Here is an 18,840-nt window from a genome sequence, read left to right on the forward strand (position 1 = left end):
CCAAGCCAATTTGGCAGGTTGGCTGTGCATGCAAGGAAATAATGGAAGGGAGATACTGGCCCTGACCCAACAAAGTGCTTGTATACAAAGATGCAGCCAAGACTGCCTGCATATAGCAAAAGGCTGTAATTCAAACATTCAACTATTTGCCTCCTGAGCAGCTGGCCTGCAGGAGTCTGGATTTTTTGTTTGTTTGTTTGCAAGGGCTGTTGGTTCAGGCTGGAAAACTGCACATCTAGTCCCCATTTACACTCAACATTATCTGCCCAGTATGGGATAAGAGTATGGAACCCACCTATGCCAAGCTAATCTGCTGTGTCACAGATTCTAGGAAATTACTATGGTGTTTGGAAGCAGTGATGGGTTGGATGTGGGCAGACAAAACAGAGGTGATTCTGGTCATTGGAAAAGCCCACCTGGAAATTCACCTTGATTGGGCTGATGATGCACTCACTCACAATCTGGCAATGTGTCTGGACCCAGCCCAGTTCCTAGAGAGGCAGGTTGTAACTGTGGGCAGGACTGTGTGTGTTCAGTTGCAGTTGGTGTGTCCACTGTGAACCTTCCTAGAGAAGTCAGATCTAAGCACCATCACACAGCTTCAGTTGTGTCCAGCACAGCTGGTGCTAGCATCTTGCTTCCCTGGATAGCTGCAAGGGTTCCAGGATTTGACAGGGCCCCACCTGTCCCTGGGGGTGCATGACCAAGTGGTGGGATGTGAAGAACCACCATCTTAAATTTTCCAGAATGCATCAGAGCCTCAATGTAGTTTTTGCTCCAGAACATTGTGGGAAATTGAAAACGGGTGAAAATCCAGCACAGATTATAAGGGCAGCTACCTGGTGCCAAGCAGAAGAGTCCCTCACTCTCAGGGAATCCCAACCACAGGAGCAGGGGATATGGATACATGAAGGTGCACACAGAGGGTACAATGTCAAGGCCCTATCACATAGATCCATCCAGTCTTGGCATCCAGGCTAGACTTCTGTGAGATTGAGACCCCTAATCATATTGGGGGTCTGCATGCAAGCAACTGCCTGTGTTAGTTCAGAAGTCTGCACCAATCTGGGAACATCTGGGTACTGGGCATCGCCCACTCTGTGGTAATGGTGTATTATTTATGCCCGAAAGGGAATGGGGGGGGGAAATACATTTGGTTTAAGGTGTTGTCAACATGCTGCATCAAAAATGAGCAAAAATTGCTTGTGGGTGAGATGTATATCTGGTGTGCATTGCAGAGACTTGTGTGTGTGTGTGTGTGTGTGTGTGTGTGTGTGTGTGAGAGAGAGAGAGAGAGAGAGAGAGAGAGAGAGAGAGAGAGAGAGAGAGAGAGAGAGAGAGAGAGAGATCTTACCCAGCTTTCCCAACTGGGTATCCCATGGAGCACAAGTCTGAGGGCATAGGGATGAGGAGAGGGCATGGCAGCAGCTCATAAAAACTCCATCCTCACCAGTCAGTCCATTTGGGAGATAGATTTGATGGTTTGTACTCGGTGCTGGGAGGCAGAGACAGGACAGGGATCTTGTTGGTGGACTATCTACCCTGCGGCCCAACCACCTTCCTGACTGAGCTGGCAGAGGAGGTCTTTGGCATGGCGTTGGAGAATCCTAGGACATTAGTTCTGGGGGACTTCTGTATCTAAGACAGGCTCTCCTCTGTAGTTACACCAAGACTATGGACCTCTCACACAGAAGAAGCTCCTTAACGCTGCCTCGCTCCTCATCTTTAGATGGCTGCATAAGACAGTTGTTGTTTTTCCAAGAGGTCTTTGGCACTCCCTGGTGGTTAGTGAAGAATTGCTTGTTCATGACATGATTGCCTTTTTACTCTGCTTATTGGGCATTGCACAGAATAGTTCTAAATAGGACCACTTTCTTCCATATTTTCCACCCATACGTTGGTTGGTTGATTATTAAAACTTAAAAAATATCTCTAAGCAGTGTACATAAAACTGAAGCAATGACAAACAAAACATTACAAAAATACACAGTAGCATATAAAAAGGTTACATTAATACAAAGTCACACACACACACACATATATATGTAACTTCATTTTCCTTCTGACACACACACTCCCTCTCAGCCTCTGGGTTCTCACCCAGGGTCCAGACAAACTCTCAGCTCACCCACAAAAGTCTCACAATAAGAAGAGCTTCTGGAAGCAGCAGACAACACATTAGTTTCTCATGCTAGACTTGCTTTTTATGGGCAGGCCCAAGGTAGATGGTACTTTCTTAGGCTGCCCATAGCTATGTCCCATTCAACTGCCACTCTCCACACCCAGTTCCATGTGAAGCTCTTTCTTCATCCTCTGTCCTCTCCTCCTCCTCCTCCTCCTCCTCCAGCTGCTTTTGGGTTTCTAGCTATGTCTCAGCTACACTTTTATGCTTTGTGTATAGTATCTATGAACTGAAATTTCACTATCATTATTGAATTGCTATGAAGTGATAAATATGTAGCCAAGCATTTGAACCCTGAAAAATTGTGCTAGTAGAATTCAATGCAACTGCTTTCTGTGCACAATGTAAGGGATTGGGACCACAAACAATTCAAAATGGATTGCTTCCCCTCACCCCAATTTGCTTTCTTTCCTTTGCATTGAAATGAATGGGGTGGAACAACGTAGTAACAATGTAATTCATGTAACTTGGTTAATTCATTACATAAGTTACATAATTTTGCCACAGCTGGCAGCAAGATGAATAACGTAGGTGGAAACTAAGTGTAGCAGAATGCAAACAGTACTACATGCATACAAGCAGAATGGAAAATGGTGCCTTCTTGCATCCCTGACTCACCTTAGCCTCACCCCACCTGCTGTCAGGGTGGATAAAAATCAATGGCTTACATTTTTTTAAAAAAGTTTTATTTAAATTGGATTTTTTAAAAATTTAAATCGGATTTTTAAAATAAAATGCTTTTGGAGGAAAAAGACTTTCTAAATATAGTTTTATATTTAAGTTACATCATAGTCCAAAGGCTATTCATCAGGAAATAAGGATTTTTAAAAAGTTTTTCATGTGTGCTAAAACTCAGTCTAAGTTTTTTTTTTTAAAAAAAATCATTTAACCACATTGGTTTACAAACGTGGATACATATGCTATAATGTTATTGTTTTAGTTTAATAAATTGTTTAAATTGTTATTAAGGACATGATTATTTTTCTCCTTCCAATAAATTACAGCAGAAAAGTTGTCCAAATATAAACAATAATTTCATAATTATCTGCTTATGTCTTTCTGATAGTATAACCAAACTGGTAATTTTGGATATAACTGTAAAAACTACTCTGAAAATTTATTGTTCCAAAAATGAAACCTTCCTCTGGTTGTAAATATTAAGAGGATGCCAGCAAGGTTGAACCTTTCTGTAAAAAAAGAGAGAGATTTAAATCAAGTCTTACTGACTAGTGATTTAAATCGTGATTTAAATAATGGTTTAAATCAATTTGAGTTAAATCAAAACCACCCTGCCTGCTGTTGTTGCAATTTGATGCTTCTTTCACCATACTTTGATTCAGTTCCTTCATGGTTTGCAGTAGTTGTTGTTTGCTACAACTGAAGCAACAAAACATTGTTAAAATAAACTGCAGCCTCCCTCCAGACCAGAACGTGAAACCCAGTCCAAACTATGGTTTCTGATTCTGGCTTTGAGACAAACTTTGGTTAACAGTGGAAGCAAATAATATGTAATGTGAACCAATAACTGAAGAAATGAATTGGAGTTTGTAAGGAGAGATGGGATGGGGGAGCCTAAGGGACAGCCCCAAGGTAGGGATGGAAGAGAAATTCCATTCAGTTTTAAGGCAAACCTAGCTGATTCGTACATTCTGAAACAATAAGCAAATCTAAACTCAGCCATCCCACAAAATTTGGATGTCTCCAAATTTTGTAATGTGTTTCTCCAGCCAAGTAATGTGTACAAAAATGTATATACTGTACTAGGCTAAAGTGTGCATAAAAATCCATATGTTAAGTGAAGAACATACAAAAATGCATTATATTAAGGGAAACCATTTTGCAAAAAAATCTGTGTATTAGAGGAAATTGTACACAGAAATTTGTATGTAATGAATAATTTGCTCTAAAATGCTGGTGATTATTCATAAAAGAAAATTGTGAACCAACCTGGAGAGCTGAATTTAAGATTGAGAAACTGAGAGAATCCAAAATTGCCAGATTGGCCTATCCCTACCTCAAGGGCCAAACTATGTTTTCGCTGTGACATCTAAACCAAACCATTGTCAGTTCCCAGTCTATGCTGATCATCTCAGTCTTGTCCACCTAGTATTCTTCCAGGTGGAGGCTGAATACTGTAAAAGCATTGTTTAGATATAACAAATGTGTCAACTGATTTGTTTAATTTAGAATATATTTTTTTCTGGAAAGGGTAAAGCCAGATTAAATGTTTGGCGAGGATACAGGCTGACATTCTGATGCAGTTCTGATGCCAGCATTGTGTGGATGCTATGGAAAATGAGCATACATAAGGAACACACATCCTGCAATAAAAGCCAGTCTAGAGGCATCCCCAGTGTAGAATATAATTGCCCTGGATGTAACCCATATGCCTCTGGGTTCTGGGCAGTGCTTTCTACACAGTTGGGGCTGCAGAAGCGTTGTGCGGTTGTGATAGACATTGGTTGCTTCTAACCTGATTGAAAAATACAGTATACCTAAAGATAGGCCAGTTATTGTGCTTTCACATTTCAATCCTCTTAATTGAACTTTTCTTTCACTCACAGGGCTGCAAATTGGTTTGGGGAATCTAATGTCCTGTAATTTTCTTTTTTACATGTGTAGGCTGGCCAACTTCAGTTCAGAATGGATTCATGAACTCATGACTGAATTGATGGGTGACCAAGAAGATAATAATCGTGCCTCAGAAGACCCAGAACCAATCCCAATTAATGGGGTGAAAGAGGATGGTAAGGAAATCTATTTGTAGCAAGGGACCCACTGCCAACTCCTAATGGAAACTGATTTACTCCAAGATCTGTCCCTGAACATCAGCCTGCTTTCCTTGTGCCATTTTCTTAATAAGATTAAATATTTCACATTCATGCAAATATTTCATGCAAATATTTCACATTCACGTTTGAGTGCACACATTATCCATGAGTCATTTATTATCAGTTGCATTCCTTACAATAACCCTGTAGGGTGGGCAAATATTATTATCAGTATCACCCTATGGAGGTTTTCCTAAGGATCCCTCGTGAGTTCATGTCAGGGGTGAGATTTGAACCAGCGCCCTTTTCATTTGTAGCTATGTCTCTCGGTCACTTTGCTATACCAGACTCAGTAGGAAGCATAGACGTTTGGGTTTCTTGCTTATGTTTCAATTTTTAATTTTCATAATAGGCAGGATTTAAAATCAGAGTGGTTGGGGTTAATAGGCAACTTGTGAAAAAGCTTTTGCGAAGAGTACATTGCACTCTTTGCTCTGAATATTATTTTTTTACAATGATGCTCACTGGAATCATCAGAATTCTCATGCATAATATTTTATTTATGACTTTTTTCACTCCATTCCATTTTACAATTGGTTAGTAATTAGCCTGACCATCAGGTAAACCTAGGCCAAAGCACCAGAGCCCTGGAGAATGGGATGGAAAAGGGGTCCCCCTCCCAATGTGTTTGTGTATGGAGCTGTCTGCTTCGAAATGATCTGAGCTGCATATTATGCATCAAAGCATAGTGAGTTAAAAAAGAGAGTTTGAAAGTGGTGTTATATATATATTAAAAAGCCTCCTCCACAGTGAAATTTTGCTGCAGAGCATGATCAACAAGCATTATAGGGGAAGGTTAAATAATTAATATTGTTCATGAGTCTGTCTACATGGAAATTAAATTTCAAACTAATAGCTGGGTTGTTGTTATTAAAAATTCTCTGTACAGTGACCTAGTGTGTGGCCAGCTTGACATGAGAATATTAATTTAGAACATGTTTTAAACCTAAACACCAAACAGGGATTAGCTGTGCTGTTCTTCATCGGTACATGGCCACGATATGCTAGTTTAAGGGTTGTTTTTAATTTCTGAGTGAGAGTGTATATGTGTGTGTGTTTTAAATGTAACATCTAATAAATTAAGTGAATAAACATCGGTATACTGACAGCAATAAAAATAACAATAATGCTATTTTTCACATCATTTGGTTCATAGGAACCATTTGCTCCACCCTCCATGGAGGGATGAAGATTCAGATTGAAAATTCCGAGGGTCTTATTTTTCCTGCTCCATTTTCTCTCCACCCCTCCTTTTCCCTCTCATTCTTTCAGAGTCACAAGACCTGGATGGAGAAGAGAAGGCTTCACAGGATGCGGAGGCCGCAGTTCCATCTCCACCGCTGTCATTCCCAGGTGCTCTGAAAGAAAGCCAAGGGGGCAGCCGTGCCCAGCAGGCCCCGGCTTCAAAGAAGTCCTGTTGGCTGAACCCTCCCTCTCCCCTAAGGCTGGCTGATGTAACTGACCACATTTCTGATGACTCCTCCTCTGTACACGCCATTTCACTCACATCATGCGTCTCCAAGGGCATGAGCACCTGGTCCCTGCCCGGAGACTGTGAGAAGGCTCCATTCAACATTATGGAACCTGGGAGCATCTCAGCCCTCACCGGTGACTGCTTGATGCAGCCGAGCCGGACCTGCCTGGGCTACTTTATCGAATCAAAGGATGGCATTGATTCAGAGCCAGGAATAAGCCTGAAAGTGGGTGATATAAATAGGGATTATGACACCTGTTCAGTCTCTGATATAGGGATTCATTGCATGAGCACAGGGGAAACCATGAGATATGGGGATCAACTGCTTTCAGACCAACTCTTAAGCTTCCCTGCGCATAAATCAAGGGCAGCAGACAAAAGAGATGCAGAGAAATCTGACAGCGATTCAGAGGACCCCACTCAGAAAAATTACTATGAGGGATTACTCTTAGACAAGTGCAATGGCGAGGAACCTTTACTAACAAATCCCAGCCAGGAGTGGGGTTATTTTGAATCTTTCATCAGTGAAAGCAAAATTGAGCTGCTTGACCTTTGCTCCAAAAATGAGCTTTCTGTGAACCTGTTTTCTGAGGAAGATGTGGATAATTACATGTTTGATGATGACTCAAACTTGGGAAGTGACGTCTGCTCCTTAAAAATTCGGTATGAGTCCTTCCAAGACAGTGTGAAGGAGAAGGCAGGTTCTCTGCAGGACGATGCCCAGCTTAATTTCTTCCCAAATGTGCTCAGTGGATGCCCTAAAAAGGAAGGCCGAATCGCCTTGAAGAGGGGGCCTCGAGGGACCACTGATACTTCCCAGTTCAAATCTGAGGAGAGCATCATTTGGGGGGAAGAGGAGACAGATGGAGGAAGGGAGGATGACGACGAGGAGAGTGAGAAAGTTGCCTTAAACAAATCTTGCACCAGTACAGAGGTTGTACAGTACATTTCTCCCAAAAGAAACCACTTCTTGGAACTTGTTAATTCCACAGAGGATCCCGGGGACTTCAGTGATGACAGCACCTGTACTGAATCTTCTTTTGATGTTCTCCAAAACCTTAAGGACTGCAATAAGTACCTGCCAAGAGACCACTCCAGTTCCTTCATACAACAGAACTATGGCCTGCGAGCAAAGAGGAAAGTGCGATACAGCGACGATTACCTATATGATGTGGATTCCATTGAGAGCGAGAAGATTGTGGATAAGAAGGAGGAGCAACCAGATGGACCCAAGGAGGAGGATGATGATGAATGGTGCCCGAAGAAAAGGAGAAAAGTTTCTCGCAAGGAGCCCCCAGTCATCATAAAATACATCATTACCAACCGTTTTAAAGGGCAAAAGCAAATGCTTATCAAGCTTTCCAAAGTGGATCCCAGCGAAATTACAGTGACCCTGGATGAAGAACGGTTGAAAAAATATGCCAAGATGGCCCCCTTGAAGAGCTTTTGGCAGGAGAAGTGGCAGGACCAACTGAAATCAGAACTTCAGAGCAAACAAGGTTTATATCTCAACGGCTCTGAGATCTCCTCCTTGCCTCACCCACGGAAGCGAAAAGGCAAATTGGCCAATAGGCACAGGATTCAGAGAATCAAAGCCATTGAACAACCCATGGCCAAGCCCAGCTCTTGTTCTTCAGACCCAAGGCAGGTTTGCCGCAGAATCGGAGATAGTGATGCAGGCCCGAGAGGGATGCAGACCCTGGCTGTTGCAACACCCAGCTGTGCAAACGGCTTGCAGCTGAATGACATCACAAGCCTTGCCTCACCAAAGGAATTCAAGGGGCCTGAGAGGAAAGTGTTGCGCAGGATCAAGTTCAAAAGCGAAGCCAGGCTGAAATGCAAGCAGATTAAGGCCAGCCTGGCAGAGGCCTCCCCAGCCTTGGAGAACCAGGAGCCTCTTGCAATGGATGAAAGCGGTCCTTGCCCTGCAGATGGCTCTCGCCTTACCGAGCACAAGGAGGATAAGGTTGCTAAAAATCCTCCGGCTTTCCTAGCTACCGCCTGCTCTTCAGACAAGGCCCTTACATCTGCTAATCTTGCTGCCAGTGTGCCCCTCATCCCTGGAGGGTACCTGCAGACATTGTTAGATGCCTCTGATTTGTCAAGCAACACTGGGATCTCTTACTTCAGTCATCAACAGTCAAAGCAGCAGCAGGAGGAGCCCCTCCCTGGCCTTGTTCAAGCAGAGAAGCCATTCTGCACTCTGCAACCTGCCCAGAGCTGTGTCCTGTCCCCACCAGAGTCAGAGCTGCAGCAGTCACCGAGCCACTTGGAGATGGAGCCCAGCAGCTTCGGAGGCCTCTGGCCAGCAAGCAAAGCATCCAGTGGCAGCAGCCAGGAATTTCCAAGTGATTTGCGGGAGGCTCCTGCACAATCAGCGGCAGAGTTCGGGAGCTGTGCAGGTGCAGATGGCCCTCCAGCCTCTGGATACAGTCACGTTAGCCTGAATAGTAGCAAACTGCCATACCAAAAAAAGTACATGTCAGATAGCCAGCAGTCGCAGTCAGAGGAATCTTTCCAGTCATGTCATTTCAATAATAGAGAGGGGCACTTTCAGTTCCAGCAAGGTGCGCTAAGCACAGATGACGGGAGGCTGATTAGCTTTGATTCAGTGGGCTCTTTGTCGGTTAGTTCCAGCAACTTCAGTTCCCTAAGTTTAAAGTCCTGTGAAAAGGATGGTGAAGATGACATTGCAGATGATTTCTTGGCCCACTGCAGCCCCAAACTAGTGATTCAGCAAAGCATAGATGAAATAACACCTTTGAAGGAGTCTACGGACCTTTTGGATATCTCCAACTTCACTCCTGACAAGTTCCGCCAATCATCCCTTTCAGAAATGTCTCCCCCAGATACCCCTAATCTTTCCCCGCAGATAACTGGGTCGGAAGTCAAACCACTGGGAACAATGAAATGTTTTCCTGAGAGCTCCCAGGCTGTGCTGAATAACCCTGAGAAAGTCAAGTGGGGATGTGGGGTCCTCCAGACGCACCAAGATCAGGCTGATAATGGATTTACTTTAAATAATCACCAATTCCAGTTCCATATGTTTAATGACGAAGATTCTGTTGGCCTTCTTGAAAAGGGCCCGTGCCTGTCAACATTTGATGAGCCATCTGGCCAAATTAACAGCAACAGTAAAGTGTCAAAACCGAAAAGGAAAGGTTCATCCAATAAAAATATGGGTGCAACCCCAAATGCTCCACAGAAAAATGTACGGAAAAAAGCACCCAAAGCCAGCAAAGGGGCAGAGAAGGGGCAAAGCAGAAATTCTAGACAGCCTCCCAAATCAACAAGGAAAGGGAAGAATGTGGCTGGAGCTCATGATGAAAAGGTTTCAAGCATTGGTGGGAGAGCAGCAGCTCCACTGAACTCAGCCACAGCGACAAAAGCGTTGGTGGAATCCATCCACCATGGTGGCCCGTCCTCTATCCAGATAGGGAAGTCTAACGGGCTCCCTGGGGAATGGGCCCTGGGGAAGGACAACAGCGGAGGCTGGTCTGAAGCAAGCCTAGGTAATGCTAACAGCCTCCTCAATGATGATCAAAGGGAATTTGAGGAGCCGTCCAACATTTTGTCAAACATAGCATCTGGAATGGCAGATGTTCAGAGATTCATGAAGGTCTCTATTGAGCCACTGTGGGGGCCCGTTTCTCATAACAATGCCTCTGATGTATTCCAGCCCCCTGAATCAAACAGCCTGAAATTGAAAACTCTTAAGATCCTGGCTGGCACATCACAAGAGTCCAAGAAAAAGGTAAATGGTGGTTCTTCTGCAACGGGAAAGAGTCACAAGCCAGGGAACAAGGGTTTGAACAAAGCCAGCGGCCGAGCTGCCTCCTGTGATCCTGGACGTCCCAACTGTTCAGCTGGGTACTCCCCAGATGTTCACTCTCCCTTTTTTGATAAAAGCTATAGTAACCTGAGCACTTTAGCCAAAAACGAGCCCACCCATAAAAAGCTGTATCGGCATAAATCCACTTCTAAGTCACTGAGAGATGACAACTGTAAAGCAAAGCAAGCGGAGCGTGAGCAGGTCCGTAAGGACCCGTCTGCAACAGCTTCATTTGAGAAACTGAGGTAATGCTGCACCAAACTCGCTGGAATGCCCCCTCCCCCTACTACCTGCTAATTTTTTTGGTGGTTGTTCTCCTTTATGTTCTCAAAAGTGCATGAAAATACTTATTTCTTGCAAGCTACCTAAAAGAATGACCAAACCTTTTTTTCCTGGCTTGGCTGGGGTTAAAAACAAATTAACAAGGCTACTCCTTTTTTCTTGCTGTTTGGCTTCTTCAGTTTGTATTCATTTGTTTTATTTTTAAGGGCTTGTTTTGTGCTCTCCCTTTTTCTTAAGCTTTCAAAAAAGGAAAAGACTTTTTTTAAACTTTTCAGTTTAAAAAATAAAGAGAAAAGAGAGGTGGTGCATCCCCCTCCCCCTAAAAAAAGCCAAACAAACACAGTATTTAGTTTGCAGAATGACAACTCATTCCTAGTTGTGCACCATGTGGCTTCTGGGTATGCATTCTAGCCCCCTGCTGTTTATATCCTAACTGGCACCATAAAGCTTCATCTATCCAAGTTAGAGCATACATGACACCGCCTGACCTAACTAAGATGGCATAAAATGTTTGGTTTTTCTGCAGGGAAACAGACTACATTCTTCTTAAAGCAGAGAGCTTTTTTAAAAAAAAACACACCTGTATTTGGAGAAGAGACACCTTTTTCTAGAAAGACATTTGATGCTTGCTTGGGTTTCTCCCTTTTTTTCTTTTTTGTCCCCCCCCCCAACACTTCCTTGCTCAAGAAAGATATATATATATATATAAAACAATGCCTTGTAATATGTTCAAGTGTTTAAGTGCTGAAATCAAAACTTTGAAATTGTGGGACTTTTCATCTTTAACAGCAAATCTAACATAGTATTCCCTGTGTTTCAAAAGTCATACTGTTGTACAGTTGTTGATGCACTATTACTGACAACAACCACACAAATTGTGCCAAACTCTGAAGAATTGATGTACTGTACATATTTTACAACTCTTTATCAACAATGGGTTGTGAGTGTTTACTGGAGCTATTTTCTTTATTTCTTGATTTTTCTTTTGCCTTCTGATTTACTGTAAACATTCCACTTATACGATTAGCTACCCCCTTCAAAAGCAACCACTATGAAAATGATGTTCACTTATACTGTAATGTACCAAAAGTTTTATGGGCATGACTAAACATGTGTGTGCCAAATTAACTTACCTCATTTCATGAATTTTTGCCCTCTAGTAGGGAAGCCAGGAGGACTTTAAAATGGAAACTGGGAAATTACAGTGCCCTCTGGAAAGTATTGATGAAATATTCAAACCTCATTCTGTGAGTGTTTGATTGGAGGGTTTTAGACATCAAACAAAATCACACTAGGTAAATTTACTGGAAACTCAAGTGTGTACATTAGTCAGTGAAATGAAGAGCAACAGTTAAACCGTCACCTGTTTTCTTTCAAGCAAAACCTGTAGCTGAAGGTTATTTCAAAAGCAAAGTTGTATTGTTCATATTTGTAACTCGGTTTTCTATATTTTATAATACGACTTGGGATAGATTCTAAAAAAAAAAAATAGTGATGGGGGGAAATGGGAACCAATGCATTTCATATACACTGTTTTGGTATTTTGTTTTGAGCTGTTTCGTAGCCATTTCTATGCTTCTCCTGTTAGAAGAGCTCTCTGCTCCAAGCTTTGGTGTTTTCTAAATGATTAAAAGAAATTATTGTTTGAAGGGTTGTTTTGTTTTTTAAAAAACAATTTCTAATGCAATTACGAATTTGTATGTTGACGTCATATATCATACAAATGTGGAAGTGGAACTTTATGATCTCGTCAAGTTGGGGACTAGATATAGGGGGGTAAGTGCATTCTGGGGACAGTAATAAGTGCTGGCTGCTTAATGGTGATGTACTTTATCAAAAGGCCTTATTTCAAATCTTACCCCCCACCCCCAAGTCTCCTCCAAGGAAAAAAAATACATTTGTGAACCTGAGCCTGTACATTTTGCTACTGATTTTTATGAAAACTTGATGATGGAAAAGGCCTCTCAGCTGGGTAGCCTTTTGGAAGCAGATGTGGTTAAGATTAGGACCTGCTGCACTGGGAAATAATAAAGTGAATAGGGATTTAAGAGCATTTCCAAAGAGGGAAGGGAAGCATTGAAGTGAGCAAGGGTCTTCAGCTACTTATCACAGTCCTGTTTTGTTCCTTTCAGTGTGGCACAGTCATGGCTCCTGCTCCTCCAGATTATATCCTTGGGGCTCTTAGGATGCTTCCTTGCAGCAGTTGATTGTGGGAATGCTGCTGCTCAGGCATCCACATTTTGCATGGGATCCATACAATACCGTTTTCATCAAGATGCCATCCCATACTGTTTCACATTTCAATCAGGATTTACCATTTCCGCAGCAAATCTAGCAAGTAAAACAAAAATAAAAACCTCATGGAAAGTGAAATATGAATTAAATTCTGAGGGCAAGGTGGTGGTTGCTTTTTGAGTCCCATCATGTGGACTCTGACCCCCCCTCCCCCCAAGCCTGTATACATGAGCACAAGCAGCTGCCATGTGGAAGCACCTATATTGGTGCCTATTTTAATATATTTGCTCAACTAATAGCAAAGGTGGAAAGGGGCATTAAAAACAAAACCTGGTGATTTAATAGTTCTATACAGGAAAGTTAGGGGTAATCAGAGGTTTGTTTTCGCCTTTTTGGCACCTGACCCTTCTGAGTCTTTCACATTCCTTGGGGCTGTCTGAATATTTAGCCAAATTCCTCTTCCTGTAAATTGGAAGATTTGCTGCAGCCCTGAAAGCAACACACTTGCACAGCTTTCTGCAACCTGGTGCCCTCCAGATGACAACTCCTATCACCGCAGCCAGCTGTGTTGGTCCAAAACATCTGGAGGGCACCAGGTTGGAGAAGTCACCCTAACTGATTTACATCCTGAAGAAGGAAGTGTCAGATTGCTGACTCTGGGTCAATCTTAGTACTACTGTACTTGGTGGTTTAGTTCTAAGATCACTTGGGAACCTGATAGGGCTGCCCCAATACGTTTTGGCACTTGAGGTGAACTACAAAATGGTGCTCCCACACCCAGGGAAGAAGGAATAGGTGAAGATCTACATCAGGGACAGGGGCAGGCAAGGATAAATATCTACACTGGGAACAAGAGGAGAATAAAGATTTACATTAGGAATAAAAGGGGAGTGGAGGTCAGTATCAGGAACAAGGGGGAGAATCAAAACAACCTTACACAACAGTTGAAGTGTGAATAAAAGGTCATCATTGTGGGAGGTGAGGCATGCTTGGAATTATACTTGGCAGGAGCAGAGTCTAGGATACTTAAGAGGGTAGCCTCCTCCATTTCCTCCCTACGAGTAGGCTCTGCAACCTGAGGCAATTGCCTCATCTTGCCTCATGGGTGAGCTGGCCCAGCACATTTTGGCACCTGAGGCAAACCACAGAATGGTGCCTCCCCCGGCAGTTAGCTGTGAAATAAATTTTACTTTATTTGGGGGGGGGATACAAAACCAGACTTTTAAGCACAACTCCAATGCACATGACTCTGTAGCCACAAGCATCAAGTTGTTTTGTGCTCTCTGGAACTTTGAAGCGGTTACCTGCTTTTAACATTCCAGTTCCGATGCCAATAATCATTGTGTGAGCCCTGCGTTTCCCCTGCCCTGCCTGCTCAATGCATACAGTAAAACACTCGAACGTCCACTTCAAATCCCAACCTTCTCATAAACCTGACATAGCCACCTTCAGCTCTCAGCCTAGCCTATCTCACAGGAGCGTTGTGAGGAAAGAAATTTGTGAGGGAAGGGATTGTGTACAACACCTTCAACAGATAAATGGGATGAAAAATGATTTAAAATACGTATAGTTGCGGGGGGGGGGGGATATTGTTGTACAATATACAGTTCAATACAAGAGAATCTTCCCATGGTATCCAAAATGGCCACCTTTGCATTGCATGGTGCCTTGCCGTGCACACCCAGCAACATATGTGCACACAGATACCAAATGCATCCTGAGATTAATTTTGCAGAAACTTTGGGAATACAGCTAAATCTGCAGTCCTGTGCACACTTACCTATGAATAAGCCCAACTGAACATGGTGAGGCTGACTTCTGAGTAAGCATACATAGGTTTCTGCTGCGAGTACTGAAGACTAGGTAGCAATGTGCCGTAGTAACTTTTATAATAGATGCTAATATTTAAACAAGACATGGTTTTCTATATGTTTCCTACATCCACATGCCTCCACTTTTTGCATGATTATCAAGAACTGAAAGGGAAATGGATTTCTTTCCCCACTCCAAGCTAGCTCCAGCTGTGGAATACAGTCTGGAGAACTGTCAACAAGTTTAGAAATCAAAGGTTTTAAGTAATGAGGGGTTTTCTTTAATAAATAAAAACATTCCTGCTAAGCACAGCAACCATAGAAAGGAAAATTTTAAAATAAGCATCAAGCAACCAAAAACCATTTTTTTAAAAAAAAAATGAAACCAATTTGCCTGTGCCATGGTCACGCCACCATGATTTCCTCTCTAAATTAAATTAAATTCACAGCCTAACCCACAACTAATACTTGGAAGTAGAGAGCCAGCACAGTGTGGTGGTTAGAGTGCCAGACTGCAACCTTGGGAGACCAGGGTTTAAATCCCTGCTCGGCCATGAAGTTCACTAGGTGACCTTGGGCCAGCCAATGCCTCTCAGTCTAACCTACCTCACAGGGTTGTTGTGGAGATTAAATAAGGAGATGAAGGACCATGTACACCACCTTGAGCTCCTTGGACAAAAAGATGGGATATAAGTGCAATAAAAAGAAAACCATGTAAATTCTGTGGAAATCAATGGGGTTTACTCAAGTCTATGCATGCTTGCCCAGAAGTAAATCCCACCAAATTACATGAGATGATACTCTTAATTAAGCATGAAGGTGTTAAGCAAGTTAGTGTCATTAAAGGCAATGTTTTGATTGCATGTGCAACCCACTTTTGTGCATGTTTACTTGTAAGTAAGTCCCACACTTTCCCTAGTATATGTGTTTAGAAAAACAAAGCCCATTACTACCCATCTTTTTAGGAAGAGGGTAAAGAGTTAAGTTTAACAGGAGAAACACCTTTGCTTGGCAGCTGCATGCAAGACCAGGTGAGGTGAGGTGACCTCAGGTGGTAGGATCCACCTAGGGCAGCAGATCCCAAGGTTGATCTTTATCCTCCAACCCTTCCCTTGTTCCTGCTGTAGATCTTCCCTGATTCATTTCTTCCCGGGTGAGGAGAGGGAGCACCGTTTTGGAGTCCTCCTCAAGTGCCAAAATGTCTTGTGCCAGCCTGGCTGTATTTGGAGAGGGAATCTTCCCAATCCATTTTTGAACAGGCGAGATCCAAATGGCCTGCCATATTACACACAGGGTAGGAAGAGGAAACCCCAAGGATGTTCAATAAGAATCAAAGCCCTGGCCAGAATTGCAGCCTAAGAATCAGAGGCAATCTCTCTCTGCTTTCAGTCACCGCAGAACTGAACTGACTCAGAAATAAAGGGAAAGGAAGTTACTGGAGCCACATGGAAACCAGGTGAAATATACAAAGATTCTCCCAAAACGAGCACAACCGGTAGCAAGGGCAAGCTGTTAGGTTATCATACCTGGTTTTTATACATTTAATAATCTGCGGAGGGAGTGGAGATCCACATAGAGAAGAAGCAGGGCTGAAGATCAACATTGGTAAAGTTGTGTCTTAGACTCCTCCTCCTCCTCTTCCTCCTGGTCCTCTCAGCTGCTGCCCCTCTCTGGCCTTGGTGAAAAGTCAGCAGAGTTGTTGCTGCACCGGGGGGGGGGGCTTCTGGGTGAAAAAGAAGCATGAGCCAAGCCAGAAGACAAGGCCAAGGAAGGAGAAGGGCAGAAGTTGAAGGTAGTTTTAAGCAGAAGTGGCACCTATGTGTTGGGGGGGGGGTAGATCTGCTGCTCCTGTGGATTGGGCAGATCCTGATGTCTGAGGTGGATGTCTCTCGTGGCCTAATGGGTGGACTGGCTCTGGTAGGATGCTATGATCATGATACTGTACAGTTGGAAGGGACCCCCAAGTTTCAGCTAAATCAGGGTTTCCCTAACTTGGATCTCCAGCTGTTGTTGGACTACAACTTCCATCATCCCTGACCCGCTAGCTAGGCATGGAGAATGGGAATGGTAGTCCAAAAACATCTGGAGACACAAGTTTGGGAAACACTGAGCTAAACTAACCCCATGCAATGCAGGAATCACAACTAAAGAATCCCTGACAGATGGCCACCCCACCTATTTAAAAACCTCCACCACCTTCACCTCCTTTCCACTGGTAGGATCTCACTGGTGCATATACAAAGTGTCCGCCACCAGCAAATTTATTTCTTTTAAGAACATCCTCTATCTCAATTTGCATTTTGCAGGTGCTTCTCTTTCTCCCTCTGCCTAACCCCACTGATGATTATTACCTTCTTCCCAGCTGTAAAATACAGAGTTAGCAAGCAAACTCAAAGAGTATTCTTTCTCATCAGGCTTCTTCCTCTGCCACCACAGCCCACATACTTGGCCCCATGTCTTACTCCAAAGCGCCATCTCCCACTGTGGGGGGATTTGGAGAATGTTGATCCATCACAGAGTGGATTTCTTTGGGGCCATTGGCTGCTGGTGATGTGGATGCTTCAAACACACCATTGGCACATAGCAAGTTTAAGACTTGCTATGTACTTGGAAACAAACCACTGAGCCAGACCATGTTGAATCCCTGCCTTGGGATGTGCCTGTGATGTGTTGTTGCAGCTGCTGCATGATCAAATAGCTTGCACCCACACCCGCCCACCCAATACCCTGTCTTGTGGAAATCAAACCACATGACTTTCATGCTTGGTGCTCCTCTTGTATTCCAAGTACCTGTGAGAGGCCCTGTGGTTTGATTTCCACAAGTGCAAAATAATAAACTACTTAGAATCATAGAATTATAGAGTTGCAAGGGACCGAAAGGGCCCCTCTAGTCCAACTCCTTGCCTGAAATACTTACTCCTCCCCATGCCAATTAACGTCACAGTGCACCTCTGCGATGCTGGTTCATATATAGTAAGCATGTGGACACTGCTTTGTGTCATTGCCATTCATGGCTGACACCAGGGGGCAGGGGGGGGGGGCTTTTGTGTCCAGAGAGTTTCTGCACAGGCTAGGATTCATTTTTTAAAAATAGTTTAAAAGTTTACACTGGTCTGAAGATCACTGTGTGGCCCAAACTGCATGGGGAGCTGGTGAACGTGAAGCTAGTGAGGTGTGAAAGCCTGGAAAAAGGCAGTAGAATGGACGGGGCAGGGATTACATTTATTTTAATGCTCCCCAATGTGAAGAGCTCCCTGCAAGTAGAAAACTAGCCCAACAGGAAATGGCAGAAATTTAAACATCATGCACTAGGGTTTGTTTTTTAAATTAAAAGTAGCACTTCCTACCCTCCTCTAACCCCGCAATCCAAAACAGTATTCCCAGCCTGCAATATGAAGTGGTAAATCTGTTCTACCACCTCATTCTGCTGCATATGTGGATTCCACCTAATTTAAAGTGGTCACCTCACAGGGGAGCTGAACCTTAACATGTAAACTGGCCCTGTATGTTATGCGTGGAAGTAATGCTGGCTTCCACTCTCTGCACAGGGCAGGCAGGTGTAGATGAGCAGAGGTGCCACCCTACACCTTTTGCAGAGACAACCTGGGATACGAGCTGGTTACTGTTCTCCAGCCTGCACAAACCTGGCACCAGATTTGTGGAAGGTTGGCATTATGTACCTGCGGAGCCTTCTGAGAAATAAATGCCCTGTCCTGTGAATGTGACACAGCGTGACACAGCTGTGCTTTTTCAGCTCTGCCCTTCCACCAGATGTCAAGGAAATAAGCAGCTATATTAATTTTAAAAGACATCTGAAGGCAGCCCTGTTTAGGGAAGCTTTTAATATGTAATGCTGTGTTGTTTTAATATTCGATTGGCAGCCGCCAAGAGTGGCTGAGGAGACTCAGCCAGATGGGCGGGGTATAAATAATATATTATTATTATTATTATTATTATTATTATTATTATTATTATTATCTTGAGAGGAAAGGGGGGAGAGGATTCCCTCATGGTGGATACCTTAGCTTGCTGTGGCCGAGGTCTTTTGCCAAAAGCAGATTTCTCCCCCTCTGACCCTGAACCGAAGTTTAGTTCACTCCATGTTCCTATGTAAACCTGTATCATGAGCCATACATACAACACATAATATGGTATGTTGTACTGAAACATGCAGCAATAGATACTGTGGTTCG

At 43.4% G+C, this 18,840-nt stretch overlaps 1 protein-coding gene across 1 annotated transcript; it reads left to right on the forward strand.

Moving 5' to 3' along the window:
• The first annotated feature begins 4,841 nt into the window (after positions 1-4,841).
• On the forward strand, positions 4,842-10,568 carry NEXMIF (neurite extension and migration factor). The gene is made up of 2 exons (XM_035114030.2): positions 4,842-4,929; positions 6,286-10,568. Exons 1-2 carry the CDS (start codon positions 4,842-4,844, stop codon positions 10,566-10,568), a joined length of 4,371 nt encoding a protein of 1,456 aa, XP_034969921.1.
• Positions 10,569-18,840: the final 8,272 nt, after the last annotated feature.

This window comes from Zootoca vivipara, chromosome Z, assembly GCF_963506605.1.
Source record: "Zootoca vivipara chromosome Z, rZooViv1.1, whole genome shotgun sequence".
Taxonomy (NCBI): domain Eukaryota; kingdom Metazoa; phylum Chordata; class Lepidosauria; order Squamata; family Lacertidae; genus Zootoca; species Zootoca vivipara.

Excerpts from the sequence above, each read along its gene's own strand:
- NEXMIF (XM_035114030.2), top strand. The coding sequence starts at position 4,842 with ATGACTGAATTGATGGGTGACCAAGAAGATAATAATCGTGCCTCAGAA. Across the intron at positions 4,930-6,285 it reads TAATGGGGTGAAAGAGGATG|AGTCACAAGACCTGGATGGA; the intron begins GTAAGGAAATCT and ends TCATTCTTTCAG.